The sequence below is a fragment of the Neomonachus schauinslandi genome, chromosome 8, assembly GCF_002201575.2.
Source record: "Neomonachus schauinslandi chromosome 8, ASM220157v2, whole genome shotgun sequence".
Lineage (NCBI taxonomy): Eukaryota > Metazoa > Chordata > Mammalia > Carnivora > Phocidae > Neomonachus > Neomonachus schauinslandi.
The window spans coordinates 49,768,182-49,785,806 of NC_058410.1; the positions used below are offsets into that span (position 1 = coordinate 49,768,182).

General features: G+C 46.5%; 1 protein-coding gene across 5 annotated transcripts in view; it reads left to right on the plus strand.

Moving 5' to 3' along the window:
- Positions 1–17,199, plus strand: part of TRAF3IP2 (TRAF3 interacting protein 2) — a 48,630-nt gene extending 31,431 nt beyond the window's left edge. For all 5 annotated transcript variants that reach the window (XM_021693380.2, XM_021693382.2, XM_021693381.2 and 2 more), the window contains 7 exons: positions 177–363; positions 3,468–3,646; positions 5,701–5,789; positions 9,459–9,527; positions 10,621–10,737; positions 14,083–14,157; positions 16,619–17,199. In XM_021693380.2, the coding sequence (XP_021549055.1) occupies positions 177–363; positions 3,468–3,646; positions 5,701–5,789; positions 9,459–9,527; positions 10,621–10,737; positions 14,083–14,157; positions 16,619–16,765 (863 nt within the window). In that variant the 3' untranslated portion in view covers positions 16,766–17,199. The remainder of the gene's footprint in view (positions 1–176; positions 364–3,467; positions 3,647–5,700; positions 5,790–9,458; positions 9,528–10,620; positions 10,738–14,082; positions 14,158–16,618) is intronic.
- Positions 17,200–17,625: the final 426 nt, after the last annotated feature.

The following is a 17,625-nucleotide window of genomic DNA, read 5'->3' on the forward strand; positions in this document are numbered from 1 at the left end:
AATTTAATGAAAACGATCAAGTAAATAATAGTACAGAAATATGGCAAGCATTACAGAGGTGGTAACTGATATCTGAAACCCACAGTATGGAGACAAAAATTGGCAGTGAGCTTCTGCTTTCACACGAAGGCCCTAGAGTCATTCTGCCCTGTTCACTTTGCTGTCTTCACCTACAGGCAGCCACGACCACCCTCGAGCAGCCTACCAGCAAGTGGTCCAGCCAGCTGTGTGCGGGCAGCCTGTCCCTGGAGCCAGCGTGAGGGGCCCGCACCCTGTGCAGAAGGTCGTCCTGAACTACCCCAGCCCCTGGGACCAAGACCAGAGGCCCGCACAAAGAGACTACTCCTCCCCAGGGCTCCCGAGGTATCACTATGACAGGGCCAAATTTCAGACATTTTTTAGTGGGAAAAAGAATGATGCCAATGGGATCGAGATGTATCACAACTCTCTGTTGGTGTGCCACCCAGGCTAGTGACCGAGCCCTGCAGGGGAACAGACTCTTCAAGTCAGGAGGAAATGGCAGCTGGTGGACAAGAATCTCTTCACCAGATACATTAAAGTCACTGGTGACTCGTCAAAATTCTCTTGAAAGAAAGGCTCTTAAGATGCCAAGGGACACCCCCTCCTTTTACTGTCAAGTCACCTGGCCTTTTAGCCCAGAAATAGATTTTTGTTTTTACTGTGACTGACTTCCACCATTAGGAAATTCATGCTTATATCCCTAGTTTCTACACCTGTTTAAACCCATGTCTTACTTTGAAATTTTAAATTAGCTCTCCGTAGCAATTTTAAAAAGCCCATTGTTTTCTTTTCTAATATAAGCAACCACACATATGGAGCGCCATTATTAGGTCTTTCTGATACTTCTTCCAGAAAACCATTTCTGGCTTTGCTGCACCAGACCAGTTGTCTAACCTTCAGTCATGTCTCCCCTCATTGTTCTCCTTTGCCTCTTCTTCACATTTTCCTCTTCTCTTAATTTATGGATCTAAAATACAGAGGAAGAACTCCTAGAAATGGAACTCCTTAATTTAAGACAAAATTGAAGAGTAGATGAAATGTTTGCTCTTGCTCAAGCACAATTTTTATATATCACTCAAAGTAAAATTACATTCTGTTTTGAGAATAGAATGAGATACAAAGGTCCTTTTAAAGCAGATTTTTCAGAAATGCAGAAGTTGGTAATTAGCTCAGAAAGTTCATTAAAAGAAGAAAAGCGCATTCTATTTACGATGGCAGATAAGGCACGTGCCTGCTTCCCCCTTTCCTCAAAAGCCCATACATTCTCAGATTTTCCTTCCTGACAGAGCCCTTATTTTCTGAGAACAAAATTACACAGAGTTTGGGGTACCTGGCTGGCTCCATTGGAGAATCATGCGACTCTTGATTTCAGGGTTGTGACTTCAAGCCCCATGTTGGGTGTAGAGTTTACTTAAATAAATAAACTTTAAAAAATTGCATGGAGTTTAAATAATGAAATCAGGAAAATGTGATTTTACAACCAAATAAGTACTCTTGCATAAGAAATATCTACAAGTCAAGAAAACAAACAAAACTTAAGCATCTTTATGGAAACATGTCCACTGGCATTGGATAGGGGAGGCAATGGTAATTTTCTAAATAAACACTTATTTCGAAATATTTTCAGATTTACAGAAGAATTGCGAAGTTAGTACAGAGGAATTGCTTTGGTAACATCAATTTAAGCCTGCTATGGTCTCCTTGTATTTATTTTATCATTTTAGGATAATGAAAAATAAGTTCAGGTAATGAAGCTAATCCTCCGCTTAGTGATAAATTTGAAAGCAAACCTTGACACAGAAACTTTACTCTGTCATTAATAGCCATGATATTGTTTTTACATGGAAGTTTTTTGACATTACCAAAGCTTTAACATTTTTTTTTAATCAAATGAGCAATTTCCTTCTATAACAACCAAGCAACTTTTGGTATAAAGGAATTTAATGCAAAAAGGATATGGAACTGGGTCCCCATTAGATGAGGGCATATTTTATAGGGATTTTTTTTCTATTTATTAGTAAAAATCTAAAACAAAAATAATTTCCTCAAACATTCACACTTCAGAAATATAGTACACTTGAGATTCTGTGTAATTTTATTTTAAATCCCGTTGCATAAGACTTTCAAAATTTTTCTTACTCCTTTGGGTAAAAATATAAGCATATGCAATAATCTATAAAAAACTGGGCAGATACACATCAATTTGGAAATCAAAACAGTTTTTAAAATTTAGAATATAAAACAATCTCAAACCTACAACAAATAACAAATATCCATGTTCCCACTCCCTAGATTTTTAAAATGTTAACATATTGCCACACGTCCTTCAGAGTTTTTTTTAAGAAATAAAACATTACAGACGCAGTGTTAGCCCCCCTATCAGTCAGGATTCAGTGATAGAAACCAGAAACAACTCTAGTTATTTTCAGCAGAAGGGATTTGACATAGGGGGGTGGGCGCTTACAGAATTGTTGGAGGCTGGAGGAGCAAGCTTTGGGCCAGGCTTCCAGGAAAGATCCCAGAGCAGCACCTCAGAGTGGGACGCCGAAGAAGCTGCTTCCTCCATCACAGCGAGAGAGGCAGAAGATCAGAAAGCCGCCAGAGAACTCTCCATTCGAGGCCATGCTGCCAGAGCACAATCCAGAATCAGGAAGCCACCACCACTGCAACGATCGGATCCATTCTGCACCTGCTGGATCTGCACTGACCCAAAATGGACGCCTCCGCCCTCACCTTGACTCGGGAGGCTGGTAAGGGGACACTGGGATGCCTCCTGAGGAACTCAGCACCTCACGGCAGCACTTCTCAACTGAAGCCGCAGAAGTGGCTGAAGCATGGCTTCCATTTCTTTCGGCTTCCCAAATCTCCCACGAGTGCGTCTGGCAGTTCTCAGCACGACGTTCATGGGAATACCGGCGACCAAAAAAATAAGAAAGGTGCCATAGAACAATGTGGTAGAAACTTCTCTAAAGGGTCTTCAAAATCAGATTTTCATCCATATATTAGCAACAACATAAATACTTTAAGCCTGCAAGGCCTTTTCTACCTTTTGATACGTAATTAAATGTTATCATGAGTTAAAAGTCTTGCCTTTTTATCTGAATGCCTATAACACCAACCTTGTATATCACGCATTATACTACTTTCTTTTATTGGTGACCATGTCTGCCTTGTGCATACCACTTATCTTCCCAATTAGACAGTCCTTGAATGGAGAAATCGAATCAAGCTCCCTCTTTCGACCCCTAACACGGGTCCTTACATGTGGCAGCCAGCCGAATTACTTATTGACTCAAATTCAATGAAGCAACCCTCGTCCTTCTGGCTCAGAAAAGAAACAGAGGTAGAGGAGAGAGCTAGCTCACTGGTATCTCAAAGGCTTTCTGTCCCTCCAGGTTTGCCTTTGTACAAAACGAAAATTTGACTATAAATGTATTCTTTTCCAGGGACCAACTGTATAACCAGCCACCACATCGAGCTGGAGTTCCTGAGGAGTCCTTGGAGTGTCCTGCAGAGTTGAGAGCCCTAGGTCCCCAGGCTCCATCCCCAGCTGCTGTCCCTAGACCCCTTAGTAACCTTCCAGCCAGAGGGACTCTGAAAACAAGCAATTTGCCAGAAGAATTACGTAAGTTGTTTGCAATGTTGTTTTTCCTTCTTTTTGTCAGGTCTTATACTTTCAGAGTACTTGATGATTATTCACCCATAATCTTGGGTTTTTCTCATATACACAGGAAATAAATTTTACTTCTTTACTCTTCACCAAAAAAAGGAACCAGCATTTTGTATGAGTGTTTTTAGTGATTCTGACACTAGCAACAGTCCTCACAAAATGCTTACCACAGGGTTTTCTCCAGCATACGCTCCAGTGACAACCCCAATGCCTCTCTCTTCTAAATGATGCTCGTGAGGGGACTCGTCCCTGGCTAAACTGACTGGATGTCCATGTGGTATTGGCCAGGGACCTAGCGTTTCGCCATAAATTAGCTGCAGCCATCAAGAACGAGGTCATTTCCTGTAGGAGTGAGCAATCTTGTTTGGAAAAAGTGGTCTCACATTCTCCATACTGCTTTACAACCAAATGCAAACTAAGCCTTTTATTTAAAGAAACGTTCGACTAAGTGTCAGGTGATGATTCTTTTTCCATATTTTGCAGCCAGAACCAGAAATGTTGAAATATCACCAAAACGGTCTCATGTTAAGGTCAGTCAGGACAGTAAGTTCCAGAAATCTTACAAAAGCAGCCACTACTTGTGAAATTCTTATATTCTGTTGTGCTTGCTAGAGAAGCTCAGGTAATTCTAAGAAGCGCTTTACAAATCTGGGTGCCTCTTTGAACCAAACATGAAAATCAAGCCTTTTGCATTTGCTGACTCCCATCCAGGGAATCTGTGCTCGCTAGTCATTTAGGACTCCAGAAGATTTCTATGGTAAAGATCCACTGTTGTTTATCATTCAAAAATTTTTTTTAATCTTCTTAAAATCTTACACATTTTAGTCCTGAGTATTTCTGGAGAATGGATGCTGCCTTGCATAGGATAGAACCCTGATGTCAGTCTATAGATCATATTTATCTTACTATAGTCTATAAAGGAGTCCTAAAATTCTTACACAGGAGTTGGTTGAATAGTAGATACATTGAGTGCTATCAATATGCCTGGCTGTTTAAATGAGTCAATTTGACCATTGTACACATTTCTATTTGAGATATCTGTTTCAAAAAAAACCAGAGCCCAAACATAGATGAATACACACGCACTTATATTTTCTCTCTAGCCTTCCTTTCTTCTCCACGCTCTGCCCCAGGGACTTCCTGAGATTGAGCCTGTCCATTCCAGACTAAAAGCCAACACACAGAGATTATTCATCTGTCACATTAACATGCTAGCCAAATAATTTCCCACAAGAGTTTAGCCTGAGAAAACATCGGTTTGCGTCCTGACTGGGTCAGGCTCATGGGCACAATGCCATCGGTGGCTCCAGGCTGACCTAGGGAGGAGGCAGGGAGTCAGTGATGCTGGATGCCCAGAGGTGGCATCTGTCCTTCAAGCCGCTGACGTTCCTGTAACATTTCTGCTTTCATGTACCCCAACTGCCTGACCTTTCTCCCACCAGTGAGTGGAGAAAGGGCAGGAGGGGGTAAGGAGCCACTTCCTCCCTCTCCCCTAATTGCTCTTGTCAAGCAAGAGTTCAGGGCAGCAGAGAGCATCGTGAGATCAAAAGAGGATACTGCTGGGTGGCCCCTTAGCAAGGTTCGGCTTCTTGACCTGCTGCGAGAGTATTCCTTAGGCACAGTGCCAAGTGTCTCTAAGAAACCAGGAGGTGGCCTGATCTCAAGGACCTGCAGGTTCTGGGTGATGGATTTTGTTAATGCCTCACGTGGTTTTTCAGCAGACCTCCTTGGTTTGTCTCAGGCTGCCAGCATTCTTCTTTCCCTGCACACTGGGCAGTCTGCACCCCCCTTAGACAGACCCCCTGCCTCTTGGCCTCTTGGGGTCTGCGCGTCTATGTCCTGAGGACAGCAATTCTCCCAGCTGCTGCCGGCATAAGCCCTCAGACCACCCCCATCCCAAAGTTTCACTTTATTATTCTAGAAAGACAAAAGACATCGCATACAATTTACAAGTGTTCGGAATAGAATAATCTGACTCGTTTCTAATAAATGTGAAAAATCTCTCTTAGGGAAAGTCTTTATCACCTATTCTATGGACACAGCCATGGAGGTGGTGAAATTCGTGAACTTCTTGTTGGTAAATGGCTTCCAAACTGCAGTAAGTATTCTATCCCGAGAGAAGGCTGAACAATTAAAGTGAGTACAGTGAGAAGAAAAACAAAGGGAGAAAATATATATAAATAACTGTTGAGGTTTCAAACTATATTATTTGAGTTACGGGATTATGAACTAAATGCTTATGGATGGAGGTAATTATTTTCCAGGTTTTAAGCTATCCAGAGTCTCCAGCACTTATTTCTTGCATGCTTTTTGAGCGATTCTGAGTACCTCCGAACAGCCAGACGGTGTGCATTAATGCTGACCGCAAATGCAGCTTGGCCCCTGGCCTGAAGCAAATCCTGGGCCCTTGCGGCCCTTTGGACCTTTGCCCTTTTTCACCAAGCACGCCTGCTTTGGCTGCGATTCCTGTGCTGCAGGAGGCTGCAGGCTTCCCCAGGCCACCTGCTTATTGTACCAGGTCCTTCTGCGGGGCCCTGGGCAGTGAGGCCTGAAGTACAAGGCCCACTGTGCCCACCTGCCTTCCACACCTTGATGGGGCCATGGCCCTCCGGACAAGGACTCCACGGCCAGGTTCTCAGCTGGTCTAGTCTAGTTCTAGGGGAGGTAGACAACCCAGCCCTGCAGTGCACTGTGATCTTGGCTCAAGGAATCTCAGGAAGCACACACTCCCCAAGTTTCCCTGCAGTGCCTTCCAACAGCACAGCTTAAAGTCATGTACGTTCTTCTGTAGGATAAATAAAATACCACTGGAGGCCACTCCAAGGGCTGGCTTTCCTAAAACACTGAGATCACATCTTTTCCTTCCCAGAGGCCCCCTTGGGGCATTTAATGACAGTGAATTCTGGAGAGTGGTGAAAAATTAAGGAAAACAACCATGAATAGCAATGTTGAAGGATAAAAAAGAAATACTTAGTAATGAAATGTCTATTTTAATGATTGCTTGGCATTATTTAACAGTTTTTATCCAACTTTTTCTTTAGTCTATACTTTTTTTAATGGGAGTGTCTGCAAGTTTAAAATGCATACAATTTATACATTCCCACTTGACTGCATAGGAACCAACATTTCAATTTCTCATTTCTGAAATAAAGCACTGTGGCAACCATGACATAAAATCAAATTGCAGGTCATAAGGCCAACATTTCAGAAAAGATCCTACTTTTGGTCATTTCCAAATAAGCATACTGATTGCCCCTGGAAAAGAGGTTAGGTTTTTATGACCTTACCAATCAGGGGCTACTTAGACAGAACTTAAGTCTGTCCTTGATCCTGATCACTATGAAGCCTTGTAGTAGAATCACAGAGCCCCACCCTGGACAGCTAAGTTACTATATTGATACATCAAGAGCCCCTTAGTGGAAAAAAAAAAACAACACAAAAAACCACTTAATGGGTAATCTAAGGGAAGTTTAATGAAAGGACTATTTTCAAAGCTCTAGGTAAATTTTAAGAAATCCACAGGGAACAGAGCACTATCCTGGGACTAGCAAAAGCGGGGAGTTGCTACCACCCCTAGGTCTAAAGAGACAAGGGAACAGTGGTTACGACAACCCGAAGACGGAGGCTGTATTGGTTTGCTAGTGCTGCTATAAAGACAATAGATATGTATTTCCTCATAGTTCTGGAGGCTGGACGTGTCCAAGATTAAGGTGTCGGCAGGACTGGTTTCATTCTGGGCCTCTTCCTCGGCTTGTAGATGGCCACCTTCTTCCTATGTCTTCATGGGGTCTTTGCTCCGTGTGTCTTAATCTCCTTTTCTAAGGACACCAGCCATGTTGCATCAGGGCCCACCCAGAGGACCCCATTTCACCTTAATTAAATCTTTGAAGGCTGTATCTCCAAATACAGTCACACTGAGACACTGGGGGGTTAAGACTTCATATAATGAATTTGGCGGTGGCAGGGGGAGGACACAATTTGGCCTGTAACAGTGGCTGTGTGGAGAAGTTGGCCTGACAGAAGCTGTGGACTTTGGCGGAGATCTGGAAAGACAATCCAACACATTCTGCCTCCCAGAAAGCCCACCTCAGTGGCAAGAAATAATTTAGGTGCTGGGTTAACAATTAAAATAACCATTTACTGAGTACTTAATTTCAAGCCTGGCATTATGATATTGCCATGTCCAATTGTTTTAATCCTCACAACCATCCTGGGAAGTAGGTTTGTTAACCACATATTACAAATAAAGATAATAAGACTTAGAGAGTTTCAGTGATGTTTTAAAAGTTATACAAGTGGGAAGTGCAGAAGCCAAGAGTAGACCAAGAGGAGAGCCCAGCTGTCTGTTTCTTCTCAACCCCGATGTTATATTGCTTCTGTCTCATATAATAGAAGGGGGTTACCGATCCAGTCACAGAATGCCACACAAGCTTTCTCAAGGTTACCTCATGTGGTCATTGGCGATCTGACATTTTAAAGCAGGAATCATCCAAGCCAAAAGGAAACCCATTCCATTTTTGATGTTCCATCAGTAAAGAAACATATTCTGAACTTGCCTGATGAACAGTACGTGTCTGACAGTTTGGTGTACTCGAGGCACTTTCTCGTTCCACAGGAAGAGTAGAGTCACGATGAAGAGATAAGGCAGACATACACGAGACATTTAGCAAATGAAAGGATGTTATAATAATGTGTTAACTGTCCAGGACCACTGGTCACAATGGGGCAGAGGCGGGTGAGGTGAGCACGAGGAAGTCAATGTGTGGGGAGGATTCACAGAGCAGGGAGGCTTGTGCTATGCTTTCGGGGTGCCCGGGAGTAAAGTAGACAGGACACGTGAGGAAAAAGAGGTAGATGGCCCGGAGAGCTTGCTGAATGGCTAGGACTCGATCAGTCTTAAATGGCGGAGTGACATTTAGGACAACTGATCTGAGAGCAGTGTGGCTGACTCAAATACCCCTCCTCGAGGACACTGTCCCCGAGTCAGCCATTCTAGTATAGCATCCGTCTTCTAAGCAAGAGCACCTTGTACACCCGCACATTACTCTCTGGCTGCCCGACAAGCCGGAGCCCCAGAAAGGCCGCCTTATTTCGTCTTCTGAAAAATAGAAAATAACTGGTTTTTCTCCCCTTCAAATATTCCTTTGAAGACTTGATATTTAATATCAGTCTTTTCAAGGCCCAAGAGTTCTGCTTCTTGACTTTCATCATAAACCTTTTCCCACCATCTCAGTAATTGTTTTTGTGACTGTTGCTTGGATTTGCTCCAAGTTTCATACAATCCTTTTTAAATGTATAGATCGAAACTGGACGTAATACCATAATAATGACCTGGCTAATGCAAGGAAAGTGCCAGAATTGTATCTCAGTACTTGCACCCCACACATTCATTAAAATGTTCCAGGATGATATCATGTTAGCCTTTCAAATTACATATATATATATATATAGCTGGCTTATATCCAACTTGGTCTACTAGGTCTCTCGGATTTTTAAAACATAATTATTGTGTAGCCAAAGATACATTTTGATGTGTACCACTATATCCTAATAATGGATATTAAATACTTAAATGCCTACTAATGTTAAAATAGGGAACACTTTAAGAAAACTGTATTTTGGTTTTTTTAGACTTACATGTTCCTCCCTGCAAAATCATTTGTAATTTTTCCAATCTTAAATGCATGTAGTCTCTTGTATTTTCTCTTGCTCTGCATCTAGAGAGAGTTCCTCATTAAGAGCCACCTCCCACATCTTTTTCTCCTAGATTGACATATTTGAGGATAGAATCCGAGGCATTGATATCATTAAGTGGATGGAACGCTACCTTAGAGATGTAAGTACATTCCCAAATTCTGAGCTCGTTTTCTGGTGAAAAAGACAATTCGCCTGTGGAGTTATTTTATGAAAGAAGCACTGGCAAACCCACCAAGTCCAAAGCTGAGAAAGTCCCAACAAAGCCTCCCTTGTTGGCAGCCGTGCAGAGACCTGCAAAGGAAGGATGGGGTCACCCTCGTGGACATGCACAGGCAGGAAATAACGGTCAAACCAGACACAGGTGGTTGATAACAATCAGAGCAAACAATTTTTTTGACCAGAATGGGAAAAGAGGAAATGAAGGCAGGGAGTAGGGTGGGAGCGACAGAATTCAATTTAATCCGAGGCCACCCCAAGTGTTTTGCAGGATCGGGCTCCAGAGCTTTCCCGGGAGGCTGCCCATGCCGCGCACCCCCCCACCCCCCACCCATCCAGGCGCCCACTCGCAGCCCTGTGATTTGTTTTCCACTGACAGAATCTCTACTGACCACTGGGACACTTTGTGCTTTAACAAGATAGAAATTGATTGCTGCCAGAGTGTTTCCGTGTGGGCTGCTTCAGCTGCTGCTTTTGGAGCGAGCGGTGGGGGACAGAGTCTCAGCAGGCTGGGGCTTTGTGGCTTCTCCTTTTGTCTGCAGCCTGATGTTTGCTTTGTGCGGAAGGGGCCGCTCCTCGTGGCTGTGCGGAGGGCCCGCGCGAGCAGGGCAGTCGGGGGCGCAGGCACGACACCTTCCACCCAGCGGCCGGAGGGAGGGGGCTTTCCATCCACGACGCCGCACCGCTTCTGGATTCAGGCGTCGGTCGGACGGTTGTCCGTGGAGGCTGTGCAAGATGGTGGGCAGCACCGCCTGCCTTTAGGAGCGCTCGTCGCAGAGCCGTTTGCTCTGCGTTGGAAGGGAGCCGCGAGGAAGACGGAGGGGAGAAGGGGAGGCAGGAGTCTGCCCGAGGCTGGGGGGGGGGCAGGGCCTTTCACTCTCCACGGAGAATGAGCCAGCCCTGCAGCCGGCAGTCTGGCAGAACGCTTACAGTCCTGCTGGCCCGTTTCCAGCCTGCCTTCACCAAATGGACCGCACTCTACACTGCCATAAACATGCTTTCTCTCTCATTAACAGAAGACAGTGATGATAATTGTAGCAATCAGCCCCAAATACAAACAGGACGTGGAAGGTGCTGAGTCGCATCTGGACGAGGATGAGCATGGCTTACATACTAAGTACATTCATCGAATGGTGAGTGGTGAGGAGAGCGCAGCACAGAGGGGCGCTTTCTTCGGTGAAGGCCCGTCCTCCGCTAAAGACCAACCGAAAGTGGCACGGTGAGGGGTGAAGAACCCCAGGCAGGAGTGGGGGATGTTGGTTCTGGCCCAGGCAACCTTCCGGACTGTGGGCAAGTGACCCCATCTCTGGGACTCAGTTCCTGTCAGTAGCAAGGGGAGATTCATCTGTGAACTCTAACTCCCAGGGCTCTGGAAAACAGTGCTCTGCTGGCTTGGTTGTTCACCAACAAATGGGCAGTCCCAAGAGGGGCCGGGGACAGGGCTGTGAGGAGAGTGGGCTCCTGCATCTGTGTCCTATTCTGTCCCCTGACTTAGACGGAGAGTATCAGAGTGGAAAGGACGCATGCCATTGTGTCACATGGACTTGGTTCAAATTCTGCTTCCTCCTGTATAGTTGGGTGACCGTGGGCCAACTGCCTAAACCTCTCTGTGCCTCCGTGTCCCTCATCATACGATGGGTCGCTTATACTTACAGTGTTGTTGCGAAGATTCAATGAAATAATGTCTGTGAAGTGTATGGCACATCTCGATGCTCAGATCAAGGGAAGGGATTGTTCTGAGCTCACAATAGATGAGCAACAGTCCACCACCACACCTGAACCATGGGGCCTGGCCAAACTAAAGCCAGTGGGAGAAATTTATAGGAAGATAGGCTTGCTTGGCATCTGATAGAACATTCTGACCGAAAATATCACCCAGCTTTGGAATTGGCTGTTTTGTGAGCTAGTGATCTCCCTGCTTTCCAGGATGACAGAGATGCTGTGGAGACAGTTCCGCTTCACTAGGACGCTGGACTAGACTTGTAACTTTCAAATGGTTCTACGGAGTCCCTACCTGGTGCCCATAGGTGCTGGGGGTCAGGGCGGCTCTGGGCCTCCCACCCCACCTCAGCCAGAGCTGGTTTGCCTTTCTCAGGCTTATTTGTTTACCAAGGATTCTGAGATCTTAAAAAGGCTTGACATCCACTGGACTAGAACTTGTAAGCTCCATTCCAACTGAAACATTCCACAGGCACCTGGAATGGGCAGAAAGGATCACAGACTAATGGGGCAGGACGCTGAAGTGGCCCAGACAGAATAAGTAAGCGGCGCAAGGCAGGACCCAGGCAGGCCTGAGATGGGCAGCTTTACCTCGGGGGAAGCTGACTGAAGTCCGGGTCTGTCCTGTGGATCAGGAGCACAGGAAAAAGGCAGAGTGGGTGGGTGGGTGAGGCTTCCCCATCTGTCTCCTCTTCTAGCAAGTGCCGACCACTTATTTGAGATTAGAACCAACCCAGAGTAAAGGCCAAGGCAGGGTGGTGAGGTCAGAGAATAAGGCCAAGGAATAAGGAGCTAAGCATCCTCCATTCCATCCTCTCCCAATCTGACAGCCCATGGGCAGGGCCCTGCAAAGGGTCACAGCTGGCTGCTGCAGGTCTGCATGGCCCCAAAGCACTCCATGTCCTGTCTGCATGTCTAGGAGGCTGTCGGTCCGGGGAGCTGACAGCTGGTGTGTGGGATGGGCTCCCGGTCCCTGCCAGTTCCTGAGGGGACCTGTCAAGCTCTGCTGGTGTGCGGCAATGCCAGGCAGTAAAACACAGCCCAACCCCAGAGCCTGTCTGACGGTGCCCCGCCAGGAGCCAGATTGCCTCCAAACTCAGTTTTCTGGGGACAACGATGTCTTGGGCCCTTCCTTATCACTGGAGGGGTTGAGGAGGCCAGATAAGAAGACCTCCAGGCCCCCTCCAGGCAGCAGAAGCCTCTAGAACAGAAGCAATGAAGAGGTTGCCACAAGTAATGGCATCATAGGGCCAATGACCTCACAAAAAGCCCGGATCTGGAACTAGGAGAGAAAGCATACACTGCGGCTGTCTGGCCGCCAGCCGGCTGGGCGGCCTAGTGGACAAGCAAAACTTTACGGATTCAGTGTCCTGGATGGAAGTCAGAGACTAAATCCATTTCTTCCCTTGTAACTTATAAACGCTGTGCCCTTCCTTTCACGTGTTTTTCCTGGTGATTGGTGTTTTCACGTTGCACAGTACACGGATCATTTTAAACTACGCTTTTGGTCCTCTAAATTTTAAAAGACAGTGGTTCTGAGAACAAAAAACCTTGTGGAGCATTCGTGTGTGCGAGTGTGTGTGTGTGTGTGTATGTGTGTTTATGAGGGGGTTTCTATGGTGACTTCAATAACCAGCTGTCACCACTGCCACTTTCTTCTCTGTCCTGTTTTTATTCCCCTGCACAATGAAGACTTCTCAGTGATAAAAAAAATCAATCAGAAGATGAAATACTTGGGAACACATAATTCCTCATCTCCTTGTCATCAGATGACTGAGAGCTTTGTGCTGGCCACAGCACTGGGAAGACTCCAGCTCCCCTCACCTTGAAAATTCTGGGTTTGATAGAGTTCTTGGCAGCTAAGTCTTTGGGGGCCACCGCAGTGTCAGAACAAACTGGAACTGTGTGACCTACAGTGTGGCGGGCAGAGCACCTCACAGTTGACCCCCAGTCTCATCTCCCACTCCCTCCCTAGCCCATCCTGTGCTCCATCCACAAAGCATTGCTAGCTGGTCCCAGCCCCACCAACATTCTTTCACACCTCCAGACATTTGCTCATGCTGTTTCCTCTACTGAGAATGTCCTTCCTTTCATCCCTTACTTCCTCTGCCTGACCAACTTCTTCTTGTCTTTCAGTATCTAAGTGACACCTCCCTTGTAACTGCCCTTCAAATCACTGATGTAGAATGGATGGCCCCCATTTTGGGCTTCCACAGCAGTTTTATACTTTTCACAGTGCCCTGTGGTTGGCAGTTTACCCTTCTTCCTGCTCACCAATCTGCTGGCTTTGGAAGGATAGGAATCGTGTCAGCAGTGTTCTGGTAACCTGGTTCTCAAAACAAAACAAAACAAAACAAAAAAAGCCTGATTTGTAGCATTTCCCCATTTCCATGGTATAAATACTCTCATCATGGCCAATTTCAAGCTACCAGTGTGAAATCACTGAACACAGAATTAGGAAGGGAGGCATACAACTGCCTTTCGTGAGCCGATACAAGCCAGCTCAGCACACCCTGGAAGGTATCCTAATCCCTGAAACCCGAAGTCTAGCACAGAGTGTGACTTTTAATAGGCCTTCAATAAATGATTAATGAGTGAGTGAATGGCATGCATGTGTAATGGGGAGAACTTAAAAGTCTCGGTGTGTGGCACTCAAGGAAATCAGAATAAAAATGCTGTCGGGACTTGCATGGGCCTGGGTGCCATTAACTCCTCCTCCTCATTCCTGAAATCAAACCTTCAAATTCTTTCTGTTCCAGATGCAGATTGAGTTCATAAAACAAGGAAGCATGAATTTCAGATTCATTCCTGTGCTCTTCCTGAATGCTAAGAAGGTAAACAAAGAAATAAGCAAGCAAAAAACCTTACAATTCAAGCTTTGGTGTGCTTGCTATCTGGGATTTTAAGTGGAAAAGCTTGCGAACTCTTTTATCGGTCCTTAGAGAAAACAGTGTTAACCAGAAAGATCCACAGGTTGTAGCACGCAGCTCAGCAGCGTGAATCAGGAAGGTTTTAAGGTGTTATCTGATGGACCATCGCTGTCCTAATTGTTCAAACAGCCATTACACACAAAGAAGTAGTTTGCATTTTAACTCATGAGAGAAAAAAACTGTTCATCTGATACTTCTTATCTCTCATACATAAAAGTCAAGATATGTACATTTTTTTGCTGACTGTCCACAGATGTATTTTGGTGCACAGAGTTCAGCTCTCAAATCTGTAGATGACGGGAATTAAATCTACACAGTGACCAAAGTGAGCTTTGCTGTGGTTCATAGGAGGGTTTTTACACCAAAACATGCCAGCAGGTTTGGGGCATGGGGACAAAAGCCATCTGAAGCCATGTTCCAGGCTTGGCAAAGGGAAGGCAGAGGTGTGATGAATGTCTTGAGACTCAGACCACAGCACCCTGAGCTTAGGCCCAGCTGCACCCGGGAGGATCCCTAAATGTCAGGACTGCACTGAGACTTGTATGTGGCAGGAGGCAGAGATGAGCTGAGACAATCTAGGGTTCCGAAGCTCACCCCCCTCCATGCGATAGCGTGCATTTCCACCCCTTGCCCCAGGCTCTCATTGCTCCCACTGCAGGATCTCCTTACTGGCCTTCCCGTCTACTTTGACCCTGTACTAACCACCCTCTACTCTGCCATCAAAGAGCAACATCCAAATTGTAGATCTGATCTGTCTCTCTCCAGCTTAGAAACTGTGTGGTGGATTCCGACTGACTCCAGGATCGCATCCACCTTTCTTAGCGTGGCAGATGAGGCCCCTTAGAAGAGGGCTGAGCCCACTTGCTCAGGCTTCTCTCCCCACCATGTGCCCAGTGACTCTGCTCTGGCCATACCGGACTATCTCAGCATGCCCCCACACCTGCCATGTTCTTTCATGTTTCTGTGCCCCACACGTTGCCCCTGCTTGCAGTGCCCTTCCCTCACCTGTCTGTGTAGTCAACTCTTGCTTAGCCTTCTAGCACCCAATCTCTCTAGATTTGCTGCCCTCTCATCCCCCTTGCCAATATACTAAATTGTTCCTCTTTTGAGCGCTCTTAGCTCTAGTGCCTTGAGTCAATGGGATGCGGTTGGGAGGGGATGGGCTGGGGGAACATGGTGATGGAAAAGGAGACCGACTTTTAGTTGGTCTTATTGTTGTTTTAAAACTTCTTCAGACAACCCCCTTGCTGCCTGTGCTCAGGGCAGACTGCTCCCACCTCCTGCCCCTTTGGTACACCATTGCCTAGAAAATAGTTTCTTTACATTTTCATTTACATTCCATCGTTAGGCCGGGAACTCCTCAAGGCAGTAACTGTGTCTTTTGGATCTGGGTGTCATCCACACCCAGCATGATGCGTGACAGGTAGCAGGTGCTGCTTCAAAGCTTATTCTGCAGGCTCCAAAGGGATCCCATCCACTCAGAGAAAGACCTACAAGGCCCTATCTGACTCAGGCCCCTCTACTTCCAGACCTCCTCTCCTACTCTATCTCACTCAGTCTTCTCTGGCCACACTGGCCTGTTGCTCCTTGAACAGGCCAGGCACGCCCCCACCACAGGGCCTTTGCACTGGCTGGACCCAGACATCCACAAAGCTGGGCCCCCTCCGCTCTTTTAGGTCTTTGCTCATTTTCTCAGTGAGACCTTTCCTAAACACTCCACTTAAAGCTGCAAACCTTTCAGCCCTGCCCAGTACTCCCTCTCCCCTTTCTCTGGCTTATTTTTCTCCACAGTATGTATCACCATCGAACACACTATGTATTTTACTTATTCGTGTCTGTCTCCCCAACTGAATGTCCACCCCGTGAGGGCAGTCTGAATCGGCACCCTCACGATCCCCGGCTTACAGTTTCTGCTTTTTGCCTGATCACAGACCTGGTGGGCTCCTTCTCCTGCAGGCCAGATCTGTGTCGCTGGAATGAAAGGATAATGAATTAGATTAAGCCCATAGCCTTGGCATACTTCTTCTGAAGCCACAAAGGAATTCCCATCACTCTGCGTGACCTCTGTCCTACCCCTTTTATGTGAAGGTGGTGAAAAGCACGTTGAAATACAAAGGGCAGGTAGCCTGGGAGGCTGACAGAAAATGCCGCGCACATGTGGTTTCCATAATGAGATCTACAGCTTACACCCGAAGCCAGGAGCATTGCACATGCTAACCCCTTCCAAAAGCCAAACAGCACAACTCCCAGGAGACTTCAGTAGGGCGCGCCCACGAAGGGAAGCCATAGAAGTTTGGGAACTGAGCCTGGGCTCTGGAATCCAGGTTTCTAAAGGCCTTCACTCCTGTCCTTCCCTCTCCCACAGGAGCATGTGCCCACCTGGCTTCAGAACACTCACGTCTACAGCTGGCCCAAGAATAAGAAAAACATCCTGCTGCGGCTGCTCAGGGAAGAAGAGTACATAGCCCCTCCCCGGGGGCCCCTGCCCACGCTTCAGGTGGTGCCCCTGTGACACCCTCGGTCCCCAGAGCCCGGGCTCATGCCGTGTGTGTGTGTGTGTGTGTGTGTGTGTGTGTATGTGTGTGTTTGGGGGGCGGATCCTGTTCCGACAAGACTCTTCCAGCAGAGGCTGTCGGTTCGCAGTCCCTCTCAGAGGGTTCCTCCCACCGCAGAAGGCCTGTCCTGCAGACGACTTCTGCGGAGACCTGCACAGACCCTGCCTTTCCAAAAGAGGCTGTGGCTGTTCTGTATTCCCTCCTTCTGATGCCCCCAGCACGTTGCTCCTCACAGTCGGAGGCCTCTCCCTGCTTAGCCAGTAGATAAATGATGTCGCAGTGAACGACCACAACCCCCATCCCGTTGCTTAAAGCTACTTTTATGAGTTAGCCAGATGCTCGCGTGTCCTCAGACCGACCTGATTCGTGTACAAATAATAAAATGTTTACTCTTTTGTAAGATTGTATTTTGCTTTATCTCAAAGGAGATAGATGTGTGTTAATTCCTAGTGACGTGGGCAGTTGCTTCAGGAAAGCTGCTTAGATGCAATATTAGACGAATGTAACCGACCGGTCTGTATGAGAGGATTAGAGCCAGATAGTTAAACAATCCCTTTTAACTTAATCTTCAAAGCTTTATTCTTGCAGTAGAACTTTTTAACAAAACCACTCCTGTACACCACACAGCCATGATTCTAAATAGACTCTAAATAGGGCCTGGCTGTGCACGTAAGAACATCCGTGTATGGGAAGCACAGCAGCTGTGGTAGAAGGCGGCCTGGAACGGTGGTTTGTGCTCTCGTCTTGCTCCCACCACTAACTAGCTGTGTGACCTTAAGCAGGTCCTTTCACTCGCCTGAAACCCCAAGGACTCGCT